Below are 14064 nucleotides of genomic sequence, written 5' to 3' on the forward strand. Positions count from 1 at the left end.
GGGACTACTCAGGTGAGTAATGTTGAGCACTTTTATAAGTGTGTGCAAGATCAGGGCCATAGCCATAGATCATAGAATATTTCCTAAGGTTAACTCTCTGTATGGAACAAAAACCGATGTGTTTGCTCTACAAACATGGAGATAATTTAGAAGCACAAACATACTAAAAGCAAACCCAATCGTGTACTTACTACAGTCAGTGTAATTATCGGGGGGTTTTTATATGTGCAGAAGCCTGTGCTTTTGTTGATTCACTTATTTTGTGTGGACAAGGGAAATGGATATATTTGGTAAGATGCTGTTAATATAAGTGTTTTTTCAGACACAGTCCTATCAGAACTTGAAAATTCTTTAAAATGCAGGGAGGGGAATAAAGCTGAGATTCCAGGCATAGATTGTTGAGGGATTTAAGGCCCAGATCCTCAAAGGTATTTAGGCTCCTAACCTCTATTGATTTCAGTGGAAGTTAGGAGCCTAAATACCGTTAAGGATTTGGGCCTTAACAACAGCTTAGGTCTGACATACAGTTGGCCAAATCCTGTGACATCTAATGGCAAGCTATGGTCCAGTATTTGAGTATGTTATGACCAGATGTTATTTGGATTAAGATTTCAAAAGTATAGTTTTTAAACAAAATAGTGTGACTCAAGAAGCTAAGTTCCCCCATTGAATCAAGAGGTTGAGGGCCTTTGCTCCCGGGTAATCTGAGATAATGCCTATTACTGGTAGAAGTAACAGTAAATTATGACACAGGGCCTGAGGAATGTATATATTTATAATGCTGTATCTTTATTCCTTACTTTTCCCTGTACTTTAGACACACAGAGGGAAACCTGCTGTATTACTTGAAGTAATCTACTTCCACTTGGGCCAGGTAAAGAATGAAATTGAAACACACAGCAGAGAACTCATTTCATATATATGGCAGTTTTCTTTATTGATTGCTTGATGTGAAACAATTGGCAATTTTTTCTCACGCATTACAAAAAAAATATTAAACTTGGCTCAGTCTGCAATCCTTTCAGCACAGCCATATTAATTAACAGAAAAAGAAAAAAAAAAAAACAGAAACAAACAAAAAAACCCTACAAGTCTACCAAATAGAGCATTTACAAATGCACAAAACATGCCACTTTGGCTTTATGGGGAAAAAATAGCTTCTTCTAGATTAAAAAAATCTTTTAACATAAATAAGTTAGTATAATTTCTCAGTGTCTTTACAGAGTTATGTACACAGGTACACTTCAAACTTTTATGTTTTTATTTTTACATACAGATACACAGGCAGTGTAGAAATACTGTTTAAAGATGTAGTGTCCCTTTTCATTCACTCATGAACATCAGGGAAAAGAGATCAGTAATCAACAATATTCTGTTTTGGAATATGAACTCTAGAGATTCATTTGAAAATATCCAGCCAATGTTATGGGTAATAGTTGGAGTCAATGGAACTACTCTAAAATTCTTTAGGTTTATCCTAAGAGATTTAAGAAGTTGCAGAACATAAAAATCCTTTTGCTGCTACATAACGGAAACAGAGCTCCCACCTCTTAAGCTTAATGTAATAAGTAGAAATTCACAAGCAGCCTGTAACAGTCTGCTGTAGCCAGTGTTAGCATTATGGTGTATTTAAAAAAAAAGAAAAAAAAAAAAAGGCATTGTAGACCCCACTTAAAGAGACAATACATCTTTAAATATTTTTTTTTAAGAAAACCTCTACACTGCCTCTCTTCATAAATTTCCCTGCTTGCTAGATTGTGAATGCAAGTTTCAATTGGTCACCCTTTGCCATCCCCTCCCTCTCCCCCCCCAAAAAGGTTTATGTGCTACATAAGGTAAAAACTATATACACAGGTAGTACAATGAAGCAAATAAGGAAAAACCTAATTGCACAATGCTACATCCAATGCTTTTAGAGGCAGGTTTTTTAAGAGTGCCTAAAATTTTAGTGTTATTGTTTATTTTTTTGTTGTTTTTTTTCAGTGCTTGTACAGGATCTCCATCCCATGGAGAATCAACGATATGTATTTTAATTTTTATATATATATATAACTTTACATCTTCCTCCCTTCATCAACCACCAAGGCATCTGATGAACAAGGAAATGCATATTCTTAAATCTGTAATGAAAATAAAAAGGGAAGGTATTAGAAGTGCCAAAAGAAATGTGATTGCTTTGCTCTAGGAGAGATCATGACACACAAGGCACTATTTAAAAACTAAATCAATCACTGGCATTCTTTGCCCTAATTGTTGGGGATGGAGCAATTTAAAATTGGGTGTGGTGCCAACAAAACTTTTGACCAGTAATCAGTAGTATATGAGCAGAAGAGGGCCATATTCCTTTAAAAACAAGAGAAACTCACCCCCACCCCACCCTTATGGAGGGCCACACATAGCTTTTTTAAATCCAGCAGGCCCACACAGAGTTGAGACCAAGTGAACATGTTTCCAGAGCGCCCCATATTTCACTTTTTAAAAGTAGTATAAATGCTGTGTTATTAAGACATTTTGCAACGAGTCTGATGGCTGACCCAGAGCCACATATTTAAGATTAATGCAATATTCGTTTGCAACTGATCTTCTATCTTTCTAAACTCAAACATATTTTGGGTTGCAATAATAAAAATAAACAGCCCAGGGAACCCTCCTCTACTCCACTCCTTTTCTTTTTTGTCTGCCGACACCATTAGTTTCCCCTTCAAACACCCAAATAAACAGACGGTAGTAGTACAATTTGCATACACATGCATGCTGACGTGTTCCTGGATTGTTTACCGCAGCAGAGGTAATTTGGTTTAATTTCTGCTTTGCAGTTTAATCTGTTCTGCACAATCGCAAATCATGTTTGGAAGCTCTTTCCTTTAACCCCTACTACTTTGAAACCATCGGTAAATGTACGACCCCCAGGCCCTTACGTTGAAAAACACCCTCTCCTTAACGCAGTGTGCTGACTGTAAATCCCAATGTGTGTGATCGTAGAAAAATAAATAAATATAACAAAAAAGAACAGTTCTGATACAAAGAAAATGCTCAGCTTCTTGATTTACAGTCCTTATTTACTTATATGTCTCACGATTAAAGTTTGCTGGTATGTGCAAAGACAATAGGAAAAGCCATTAATACTCATCTGAAAGTTCAATACAGTTTAGAAAGAACGTATTTGAAACTCATTCCTTCTACCAGCATGGGTCCGATACAATTGGTAAGAGGTTCCTCCTTACTTAAGTGACCCAAATCTTAAACCAGAGCGAAGGTATTGTTTATTAATGGCACATAATAAAAACTCACTCATTTACACTCCCTCTCCCCTACCCCCCAAAGTGTAGCATAGTCTTCCTAAGCATAGTAACAAGACGTATTTAATCTGTAGACTTCTATTTTAAAGCCCTTTTGAAATTCTGTTTTGAAGGCGTATTAAAAAAAAGACCAAGTCCCACAAAGTTTTTCAGAGAAACTACTATCATAGATACTGGAATGGCCTCAGAGTGGACCTTTCCATAGTCCTTCAATGCTTTACTCAGTTACACTGGTTTGAAAAAAAACACCATGTAATGGGAACCCACCTAAACAGTTTACGTTTGACGTCTTCTTGGGCTGGATTTCTTGGGTGTTTGCTCCACTGAACTGGCACTGGGGGATTCTTCTGAAACCTCTTCTTCTGTTGTGTTGGCTCTTTTAGGTTGAGGAGAAGAATCTAGGAGGGGTACATTGAAAGAAACAAAAAGAAAAGTGAAAACTTGATATTTTCTACATTTGCTGCCAGATGTTTGCTCTGCATGGGGGAACGGGGGACTGGAGGACCCTGAATATTTATGACCCTCAGGGTCAACTATCGATTGCACGAAAGAGATGGGGAGAAGAGTTGTTTCTTTGCTTAAATAAAGATACAAGTTTCTTGTTTTGTCCAAAATATCCTTCTACACTTTGCTTCACATGTGTTATGAAACTTGTACCTATTTAATCAAGTCAAAAGGATGCAGAATTCACAAAGCGATTACTACGGTCGCGGGGGGGGGGGGAGGAAGGAGGTGTTAGTTTAAGGGCATTTGACTGCAAATGATCCATGGACTCCAGAAGCCAATTTAACTTAAGATTCCCGAGAGTACAGACCGTCCTAGGTTTTTAAGCTAAGAGGAGGGGTAAATCTTGAAACGCTGTCTGCCAGTAAACCAGTCGAACAGTTTACCGTACGCAGGACATGAGCGCGATGTATATGCGAAGGAGGTATACGGCGCTAACTAACACTGACAAGGATACAGCACAGAAAGTAAAAAGCTTTTGTTTTCTAACAGTACGTTACCATCCGTGGCTGGTCGTTTTCTTTGCCCAGTGCACTGGTCTGCTAAGTCCGTTTGATTTTCAGATACATCAGTTTTTTGATCTACAAAGTGAGTGTCCTCTGAGATTCCCTGAGAACCGACTACAATCACCGTTGTTGGGCAGTTTCCATTTACATCCAAACTCTCATGGGTGGCAGCTTTGCAAACCACTTTGGGGGGCCTCGGAGGTCTGAAGTAGAAGTCGGGCGAGCTCCCTTTCTCCACCGCTTGCCACTCGAACCTGCCAGCCAGGGGCTTGTGATTCTCGAAATCAAAATTCCACTTCCTTTGACATGCCTCTTCCATGTCCTTGTGGTGCTTCTTTAAGTCCCTGTTTAACTCTTCGTGATTCACGGGCCCAAAGAGGTTCCTGCAAGCGGAAGGCTTGGGATACTCCGACTGCCGGGCTTCCATCCGCTCCAGGGTCGGGCTCCCATTCGAAATACGAACGTTTGACATTTCCCCCCACCCTCTTTCTTCTGGCGGCGGTGGGTGTTTTTCTCTTTCGCTACGTGAAAATATGTCCTTCCTCGTCTCTTCTTCTTCTTTTTAAACTCGATCTCCGCTCCTCGAGAAGAGACAACAACAAACACTTGCATAAGACACGGGCCGGGGGGAGAGAACCCCTGATATTCACCAGAAAGCCCGGGGCAGATCCAGCGGACGCTGGGGAGAGCGGAGGATGGGGGGAAAAGCCAAGCCCCCTTGTGCAAGCCCACTTCCAGGCTGATGCGAAGCCTGCGGCTCCCCCGATCCAAACTGCGCTCGCGAACCTCGCCGATGTCAAAGCTGCCGTGTAGTAAAAAAAAAAAAAAAAAAAAAAAAAAAAAAAAAAGACGACGGAAAAAACAAGAAAAGACGAGCCCTTTTCTCAGTTGCCCAATATGGCGATTGAAGGGAGGCTGACGAAGAAGAAAATGATTGACATTACAAGTCTATTTAAACAGCGGAGGCGATCCATTGGTTAATGCGCAGGGCGCCGCCCCATCTGTGCGCCTCACCTCTGCCGAACAGCCCGCTCTAAAGGTGGCCCGGCCTCAGTTGCCACCTCTCGGGCTCAGTCCGCTTTAATCGTCATCATTTGTGAAAAGCGGGGTGGGGGGAGGAGAGGGAGGCAAACCGCTTTTTGCCATTCGTCTCCCGCTGCCAGCGGCCCTGCGAAGGTCCCAGCTGCCCTGCCGCAAGCGGGGCCGGCGGAGGCTCAGCGCGGAGCGGGGCCGGCAGCGAGGCGTGGGGCGTGGGGAGGGGGGGGGGGGGCGGCTGGTTACATTTTGACTTCGTTCTTGCAGCCGGCGCTTCGCAGCCCCCCCGCGCCAAGGGTTTCGCCCTGGAGACGGGAAGGTCAGGAGTTCACGGCGAGGCGCTGGGGCTGGGCGGGGATCTCGAGCTTGGGGAGAGGGAAGCGGGACCCCTCGGTACTGCGGCACCCCCGGGCCCGCCAGATAAGGAGCGAGCTAGGGAGGTGTAAGTAAGCAGGGAGCCAGCAGGGACACCTCCTGCTAACCAGAGAGCAAGAAGTAGCCGAAGCAGGGGCTCCCGCATCCTTCGCGGAGGCTGAGATCGCCGTGAGTGAGCGAGCCTAGTTCTGCAGTGTGTGTTTGGGCTGACGGGCTCGATGCTCCAGCAATCGCGCCCACCGCCTCAGTCAGCTCCAGCAGGGCCGGAGCCGATAACCACGGGTACTGCGTACCTTTAACACCGTCTGCTCCCTGCCCGGCCCTGGTCACAGCCCGTGCCGTCTCCTGCCTGTGACGGGGAGGTCCCGTTGTCAGGGGTGGAGGAGGGTTCTGCTAGGGGCTCCAGGCCACATCGGATCCTCCGAGATTAAGAGCGCCCCCGGGGACGCTGCCACCAGCCCTTGCTGAAGGGTGTACGTACTCCTTTGCCTTTGTAATGGGAACAGAAAGATCCCAGTCTCCGGGGCTTGTGTTCCCCTCTATCCTGCACAACATGATATAATTTCACTGTAATTCGATTTTGTTTCTGTGTGCCTATAATGGCACCACCAGATTTGCTGCTTTGGACAAACTATTTTAAGCAGAGAGCCCCCAGAGTTTAACTGGAGGAGAGAGAGAGGATTCAACTGACCTTGAAGCAACTGGGTTTGTTTTACACTCTCTCTCTCTCTCTCTCTGGGACCAAAGTTTTTAATGGGCTGCTTAAGCTTTCACAGTGAACATTCCTTAAGGCAATGATGTAATAAAAATAATAGTCATTGCACAACACCAGGAGTAAGGCTGGAGGAAGGAAGAGGAAAACTAAAGATGGAAAACCCTGTTTTCCTCTTTTGCCCCATTCAATCTCAATGATCATTCCGATTTTCTGGGCAGAGAGAGGTTTGTGTGACTTACCCAAGGCCTTAGAAGAAATTAGTTTCAGAGCAGGGAGTTCCTAATTTTAGGCCTGGTCTACACTACACAGTTAGGTCCACATAAGCTGCCTTGCATTGACCTATCTTCTCTTAAATTTGGCTCCCGCCCACATAAGTACCTCTCTACACTGACTTAGGCCATGTTTACCCTTACGAAATTACAGTGGCACAGCTGTACCAATACACCTGTGCTGCTGTAAGATCGCTCATGTGGCCATGTTATGGCAACAAGAGAGAGCTCTCCTCTTGCCATAATAAAACCAGCCCAATGAGCGGCAGTAGCTATGTTGGCAGGAGAGCATCTCCCACCGACATAGTGCTGTGCACACACGTGCTTATTATGGCAAAATGTATGTCACGCGGGGGTGGTTTTTTCCCACCCCCCGAGCAAGAAAAGTTTGCTAACATAAGTGCTAGTGTAGACATGGCCTAAATAACACCACCTCTCCAAGCACTGTAGAGTCAGTTGGTGTAATTAGATCAATGCAGCACTTACATTGACTGTTACTGGCCTTCAGGAGCTGTCCCACAGTGCCAACACTAACACAACAATTCATACAAGTACAGTACTCCTGGTGAAGACGTGCACTGCCGACAAAAGGAGCCAAGTGTGCACACAGACCCACAAGTGATTTAATAACTATGGTGGCTGTATGCTGACATCAGTTAAGTGGGCATAATTTTGTATTGTATTGGCCTTAGTTTTCTATCTAATGCTTGGACCATTCTGCTTGATGGGTCTTAATATTGCCAGCCCCAGTCATTCAACAAATCATAAATCAGGCCAAAGAAACCCAAAAGATAATAAAACACAAACAAAAAACATACACCATGAGATTATGTTAAAAATTATGAGATTTCAATGAAACAATAAAATTGTGTACCTTTTTATTTGCCTTCTGGTTTGGTTTTGGTTTGGTTTTAGCCCTTAGTTTTCATTTTCCAACTTCTCTCTGCTACCACACGTCTAAAACTTACTTTTAAAAATTAAAATAAGTAAAGCTGACATTCTCATGACTCCAGGCGCTTTCCTGGATAAGTTACAACTGATAACCATTCATGTATTTGTCCAGCTAGGAACTCAGCATCCAAACAGCACCAGATCTAGAACCTGGTCTATGCTAGAAAAGAGCACTAGTTTGACTACATGAGGGGCTTGCATCAGATTAACAATTTATTTAGCTAAACTGGTTCACTTTTCTAGTACAGAGAAGGCCTAAATGAGCCACACACCTCTTTCAGCCAGAGACCCAATGGACTGCCAAGAAAGCAGGTGGGAGCTTGGGCGTTTACGAGAGACCCTAGAAGTAAACCATCCTAAAAGATCGTGTTGCCCTTGCAGCATAGGAGGCTGTAACGCTGCAGTCATTTATATCGGTGCAAAGTAGGGATAAAATGCCACCCTTCTGAGTGGAAGTATTTTACACCTGTTTTGTACTGGTATAAAGGACTGTGCGATGTGCAAAAGCAGGGCAGACTCAAGACTGTAGCCTCAGCAGTGCAATCATTTTCACATGAGAAGACATTCCAAGAGGTATGGGATAAACATGATTTGGAGCGTTCAGCAGTTCTTTGGAGAAAATCTGCAAATGACCTGTAGTTATCATGGTCTTTCCTCAAGGAGCAACTCAATTCTTAGCTTACATCCTGCTTATCATTTTATGACCAGTGTTTGCTGCTGGAGTCAGGCTCATTAGCTAATTCACAACAGGAGAGGGTTTTTTTTCTTATTTTTCTCCCCTTAGAAGAAATAAATCACAATCATTCCACCTTAAATAGTTTAGGCTGTAAGTAGAAAGGCTGTGTCTGGAGCGACCTTGCTATGATCTAAAGTGTTTTGTTTACAGTCAGGCACCCCCTGATTGCTGCAGCAAATAGTGAGAGAGGCAGGCGTCTGCTGTAGTAGCAGCAAAGCGTGAAAAACTACTATAGAGCCCTGAAGAAAAGATCTTCAAATATCAGAGCGCCATCCTCCCGCAGAAAGAGGGCACGACAGGCAAAACAGCGAGGTTTTCAGATAAATAGTTTGAAGGAGACATGATGTACTTTTTAATCCCGTTCGACGTTCAGTTATGCCTCGTGCTGGAAATGATCATAACTGAGCTGTTGAGCCATTATTTTCCAGTACTTCGCCTGAAGATTGAGTGTGCGTGTGTGTGTGTGTGTTTCAGTTGTAGAAGAAATGAGTCAAAAGCTGGAAGAGAGGATTAAATGAAGAAAAACTTTGAGAAGAAAAACAGAAAGGAAAGGAATGAGAACAGTTTATCTAGAGGTCTGATCAGAGCAGTGCTATGATTTTCATGTATCTTCCACCTTGTACTTTGCTTCTCAGCTCTTACTCGGGCTGCAACGTTAGCCGAGCCCCTCAATTGTATTCTTACTCTGGGAACTGGCTATGCAAGCTTCCCATCTTCATTTTGCCCCATCCCCCTAACATTTAGGAGGGCACTTGCAAAAATGACAAAGCATACTTAAGCTAGCCACTTAATATCTTTTGGTTGGTGTTTTGTTTTGTTTTGTGTTTTTAAATTCATCTAGGAAGTGTGGGTCAGGCGGGAATAATCAAACAGCCACTCTACTGGGCACTGTTGCAGTCAGGATTAAGAAAATGGTAAGGGGATGATCTATTTCAATGGTTTGACTAAGCTTGTTTTTGATCTATCCAAGGCTGTGAGAGCTCATTATAATTCAAACCCCATTAAAAAGCCATTTGCATGCAAAATGCTACCTTCCCGAAGGAATTTATGATTATGGGGTAAATATAATTCCAGACACAGGCCCCAGTACTGCACCTGAGTAGTCCCCCTGAGTTCAATGGGACTATTCACGTGCATAAAGCTACTCATATACTTAATTGTATGCAGGATTGGGGCCATAGAGAGTGCATATATGCTGAATGGTGGGTTGAATTGGCCTGCCATATCTAGGTTTATTAAAGGAGCCGTTATATATGTCCATTAGGGCTAGTCCCATCGATGAGCAAGGTCAGCTAGAGAATGCAAGAAACCTTCTCTTCCATCGCATCAGTGGTTGAGGGGGAAAAGGCGCGACTCATATGTTAATTAAAATGGTGTATTTCTAACACTTTTAACTAACATGTTAAAGTCTCAGTTAGAGCTGGGCAGGAAAAGTTTTTCCCATCCCACAAACATTTTCAAAGTTTTGGAAATTTTTCCCATCCCATGTTGGGATGAAATGTCAAAATTTTGAAAACCATTCTGAACCAAAAAGTGTTTGGTTCAAGTCAGTTGACACATTTCATTTTGATAATTTTGAAAGGTTTTGTTTTAGTAATGACCATTTAAAAATGTACTATAATTAGCTTCAATTTTGGAGGGAAAAGGGTGTTTTCAACCAGAAAACCGAAATTTTCATTTAAAAATGTCAAAATGGCATGTCTCAACAATTTTAAAACTTTTTTCCCCAAATTTTAGTTTTAGTCAAGAAATTTGTCAAAAGGAGCCGTCTCCCATGAAATGTTTGTTTTGATGAACAGGTATTTTTCTATGGAAAAACTAATGCACAGGAGCTATCCTAAAGTAAAAACACAGTGAAGACCAAACACTTTCATTCTACAGTGAGGTAAACTCACCAAGTCCATCCCAGCTGGGGATATAAGATGTTTACCTTGGTGAGTTTACCTCTCGGTAAAACTGAAGTGCCTGGTCTTCCCTGTGTTTGTGCGTCAGAACAGCTCATGCAATTTAGTTACTCTGAGGTAAAAACATGGGGTTTTTTAGCAGTGAAGACAAGCACTAAGTCAAGTGCAATGTGCTTCCAGAAATTCCAGTGCATCTCCACACACATCCCCTGAAGGAGCTAATAATATTTTACTATCGCACAGCAGTATTGTGAGGACTAACTACTTCATGATTGTAAAATGGCTGGAGGATGTAAAGTGCTATATAAGAGCTAAGTGCTAATAATAATGATTCATTATTATTATTACTATGAGGGTAAACAGTTTTCTAACTATGTGCCCAGCAACCTGGTGCCTTTAAGTAAGTTTCTCAATAGATAAATTATATCCAGTGGAAATGAGTTGTTCTGTTTTTCTACAAAGTCTGAAGTGAACCTTTCTGGGAAGGGGATATTATTTTCTAGCAATGTTTTCTCAAGCACAATTCTTTAGGTTCCCAAGTGATGACACATTCTAAAGCAATGCTTTTGGCCCAAGATGTACATCTGTGAAAGGGACACTGGCTCCATTTTTTAAAGCCATTCATTAAATAAAAACACCCTATGTCATATGTTATGTTTCTCTGAAATGTTTAAAGTTTTTAGTGCATGAAATCATATGGTGCCTGGATTTTTTCCAGAACACAGCACTAACCTCTAAATCAGTAACTGGACATTGCTGGAAGGGTTTGGTGGGGAGTTTTTTAATGTCAGTTTTGTGTTTTGTTTTCTTTCAGTAAATGCTACATCTTTATGTATTAAAATCAGTACTTGATATATGTGATCGTTATTACTGAATCTGTCCAAAAGGCACACACATTACTAACCTGCCCAAAAAGATAGGGACAGTTCAGCTGGTGTAATTGTCTTAGTTCCAATAGCTATTACACCCACCAAGGACCTGCCCCAAAGTTTTTTCTTTAGGGGTAATAATTGCTTGAGGATCAAGAGGGCTAGAAACATTTTCCTTATATAAATAAGTGAATTGGTTTGGCTGCTTCCTAAACGCTTTTTAGGAGATGATTTTATTTTCTAAAGAACTTTGATTTAAAATTACAGCCCATCTCAGACATCAAAAATTACCGTGTCATGTCTCTGTGCTAAATGCAATGAATAGGACACTGGACTAGACTGCATTGTATTCCTGGCTTTGCTGTGTCACCTTGAGCAGGTACTTTCAACTCTTGTTGCCCAAGCGCCCTCCCATACTTTGTCTAACTTGACTGTTTAGCTGTTTGGGGAACTGTGTTTGTGCAGTACCTAACACAATGGGACCCTAGGTACTAGTGTAATAATATTAATAATTAACGTAGAGCATTGCCTCAAACTTATTATATCTTGCCTGTGTTAATAATACTAAACCATGTTACAGAATTGCACAGCTTCATGATACAACATCATTAGTGCACTAACATATTATAACATGACATCCCCACATGGTAAATTTTCTTATTTCACTGCAAGTTTCTGGGAATTTAGAGGAAATCTAAAAGAAGCAAACCCCTATGACCCGTATGAAAGGTATTTTAAAAGAAGGGAAGAGAGTTTCTGCATAACCAGCTGCTTCCCATTGGAACCAAGTATAATGCTTCTGGGAACTCTGGGTTGGGCAGAAAATGTTCTTTTGTTTGCTTGTTTTTAATAAGAAGGTGTCTCTATTAAAGGTACTCTGCAAAGGAAAAACAACTGGATTTGTGTTCTCTTCCTGATGGTTTAAAAAAGTGCTGAAAAGATTTTTTTTTTCCTGCTTATTTACATCCCAAAATTTTACCTGAGGGCTCTAGGTGGGGGCAGAAAGCTGTGTGTGTGTACAGCTTTTTGATTGTTTTTAGAGTGTTCTTACTTCCGCTGTCCTAGTTATATCCATGTAAACTGAAGCTTCTGTTCAAAGCTGTTTACCTGAAAACCTCAATTAAAAAAATTTGTCATCATATTGATTATTGGTTTGAAAACCATTTTAAATGTCATTTTCAGCCAAAGTTAGGGTTGCTAAACTGTATCAGTAGTTTATGTGTACAAACATTCTTGAAAGGTAGACATAAAACAAAAGGAAATCAATAAACAAACTGTTGGAAACCCTGGAAATCCAGAGTGAAGGTTAAACTCAAAAGAAACCCAAACCTCTGAAAGCATGGAAATTCAGTTAGGTGGCCGGACCACCTTAACTCTTCCCACATGTGATGCCCTGAGAAACCCAGACTACTTTAGCCCAATATTGCTTAAAAATCATGAGGGATTTTTTTGTTTGTTTGTTTGTTTGTTTGTTTGTTTGTTTTAAATAAAAAATTGGGGTGTTTTGATTTAGCTTCTGAGCTGTTTTGAGCCTTTAGGGGTCATGTTTTCCATCTTCTCTCTGTAACCAGGAGGGACAGAAACTTACTTTTTATTAATGTAAGCTGAGATTCTCCTGTGATCAAGTGAGTCCAGGAGCTTGGGCTTTCACAAAAATACCAAATATCACAAGACTCGTGTTAAAATCACAATAGTTGGCAACAGTGTTACTCGTCCATAGCAAAGAGTTTATTTATCAGTTAGCATGAAAACTAAGAATGTCTTACTTCTTTAGGCCTGATTTTCAAAGATACTGAACACACCAATTCCTGTTGAAATCAATGGGAGCTGTAGGTGCTCAGCAGTTTTGAAAATTAAGCCATGAGGTCTGCAGGATTGAGGGTCCCTTCCTAAGATATATAGCAACGGGGGAAATGTGGCTGGCAGGAAAGTTGGGGGATGAATCGCCCTTCCCCCCTGGCCTGCTGTTCGCTGGCCTGCACGGGAGGACAAGAGCCATGGGAACAGAAATGCTGCTGTTGCATTGCATGGCTACTTCCCTGGGAGTCCCTCCCCCATGCACCATGATTCCCCTTTCCCTGAGTCAATGTAAGCTCTTCAGCCCTATGACAAGTTCAACCTGCAATCCATAATGAGTCTTGTCCTTGGCCCTTCCCCCAGAATGCACCTCCTGCAAACCTTAGGTTAACCTGTCCCCAAACTCTCCATCATGGGCCTTAGAAGGCCTGTGGAGGCCTAGAGTACGGGTCGTGGCATCCCCTCTTTGAGACTTATTGGGCTGTTGGGGCGGAGGGTGCTTTCAGATTCACCCCCTGTGGGCGAAAGGAGTAACGAAGCAGCAGCTTTCACTCATAAATTTCCCGAGGGCCCCCTCCTCCTCAGTTTTAGTTGACCTCTTTATCCCCAGTGAAACAAAAAATAGCTAAAAGAAGCTTGTCAGCCTTGCCACAAGCCAAGATAGGCTTGTTGGGACTAAGGGCTGGTCTGCACTGGGAACATACATTGGCATAGCTACTTCTTTCAGGGGGTGTGAAAAAGCCATACTCCTGGGAGATATAGCTATACCAAACTAACTCCCAGTGTCAGCAGCATTACGCTGACAGAAGAATTCTTCTGTCCACCTAGCTACAGCCTCTTGGGGAAGTGGATTACCTACACCAGAGGGAAAACCCCGCCTACACTGAAGTGCAACACTGATGCAGATGCAGCACTGTAGCTGCACTTTTGTAGCGTTTTAAGTGTAGATATACCCTGAGGTCCATATCCTCAAAGGTATTTAGATTCCCATCAGGAGTTAGGTGCTTTGAAAATAGCTTTGAAAATGAGGTCCTAAACATCAACACAGTGGTAGGGAATGAGCCTAAGGTTATGTCTTCATTGACAAAAAGTCGTATTTCACTG

General features: G+C 42.2%; 1 protein-coding gene across 1 annotated transcript; it reads right to left on the bottom strand.

The window, feature by feature from the left end:
- Positions 1–908: 908 nt before the first annotated feature.
- CDKN1B (cyclin dependent kinase inhibitor 1B) lies at positions 909–5256 on the bottom strand. The gene is made up of 3 exons (XM_073315432.2): positions 4304–5256; positions 3567–3697; positions 909–2120 (listed from the first exon to the last, which is right to left on the bottom strand). The coding sequence occupies exons 1-2, from the start codon at positions 4779–4781 to the stop codon at positions 3576–3578; spliced, it is 600 nt and encodes a 199-aa protein (XP_073171533.1). The 5' UTR covers positions 4782–5256; the 3' UTR covers positions 909–2120; positions 3567–3575.
- Between the last annotated feature and the right edge of the window lie 8808 nt (positions 5257–14064).

The sequence above is a fragment of the Lepidochelys kempii genome, chromosome 1, assembly GCF_965140285.1.
Source record: "Lepidochelys kempii isolate rLepKem1 chromosome 1, rLepKem1.hap1, whole genome shotgun sequence".
Classification (NCBI taxonomy): domain Eukaryota; kingdom Metazoa; phylum Chordata; order Testudines; family Cheloniidae; genus Lepidochelys; species Lepidochelys kempii.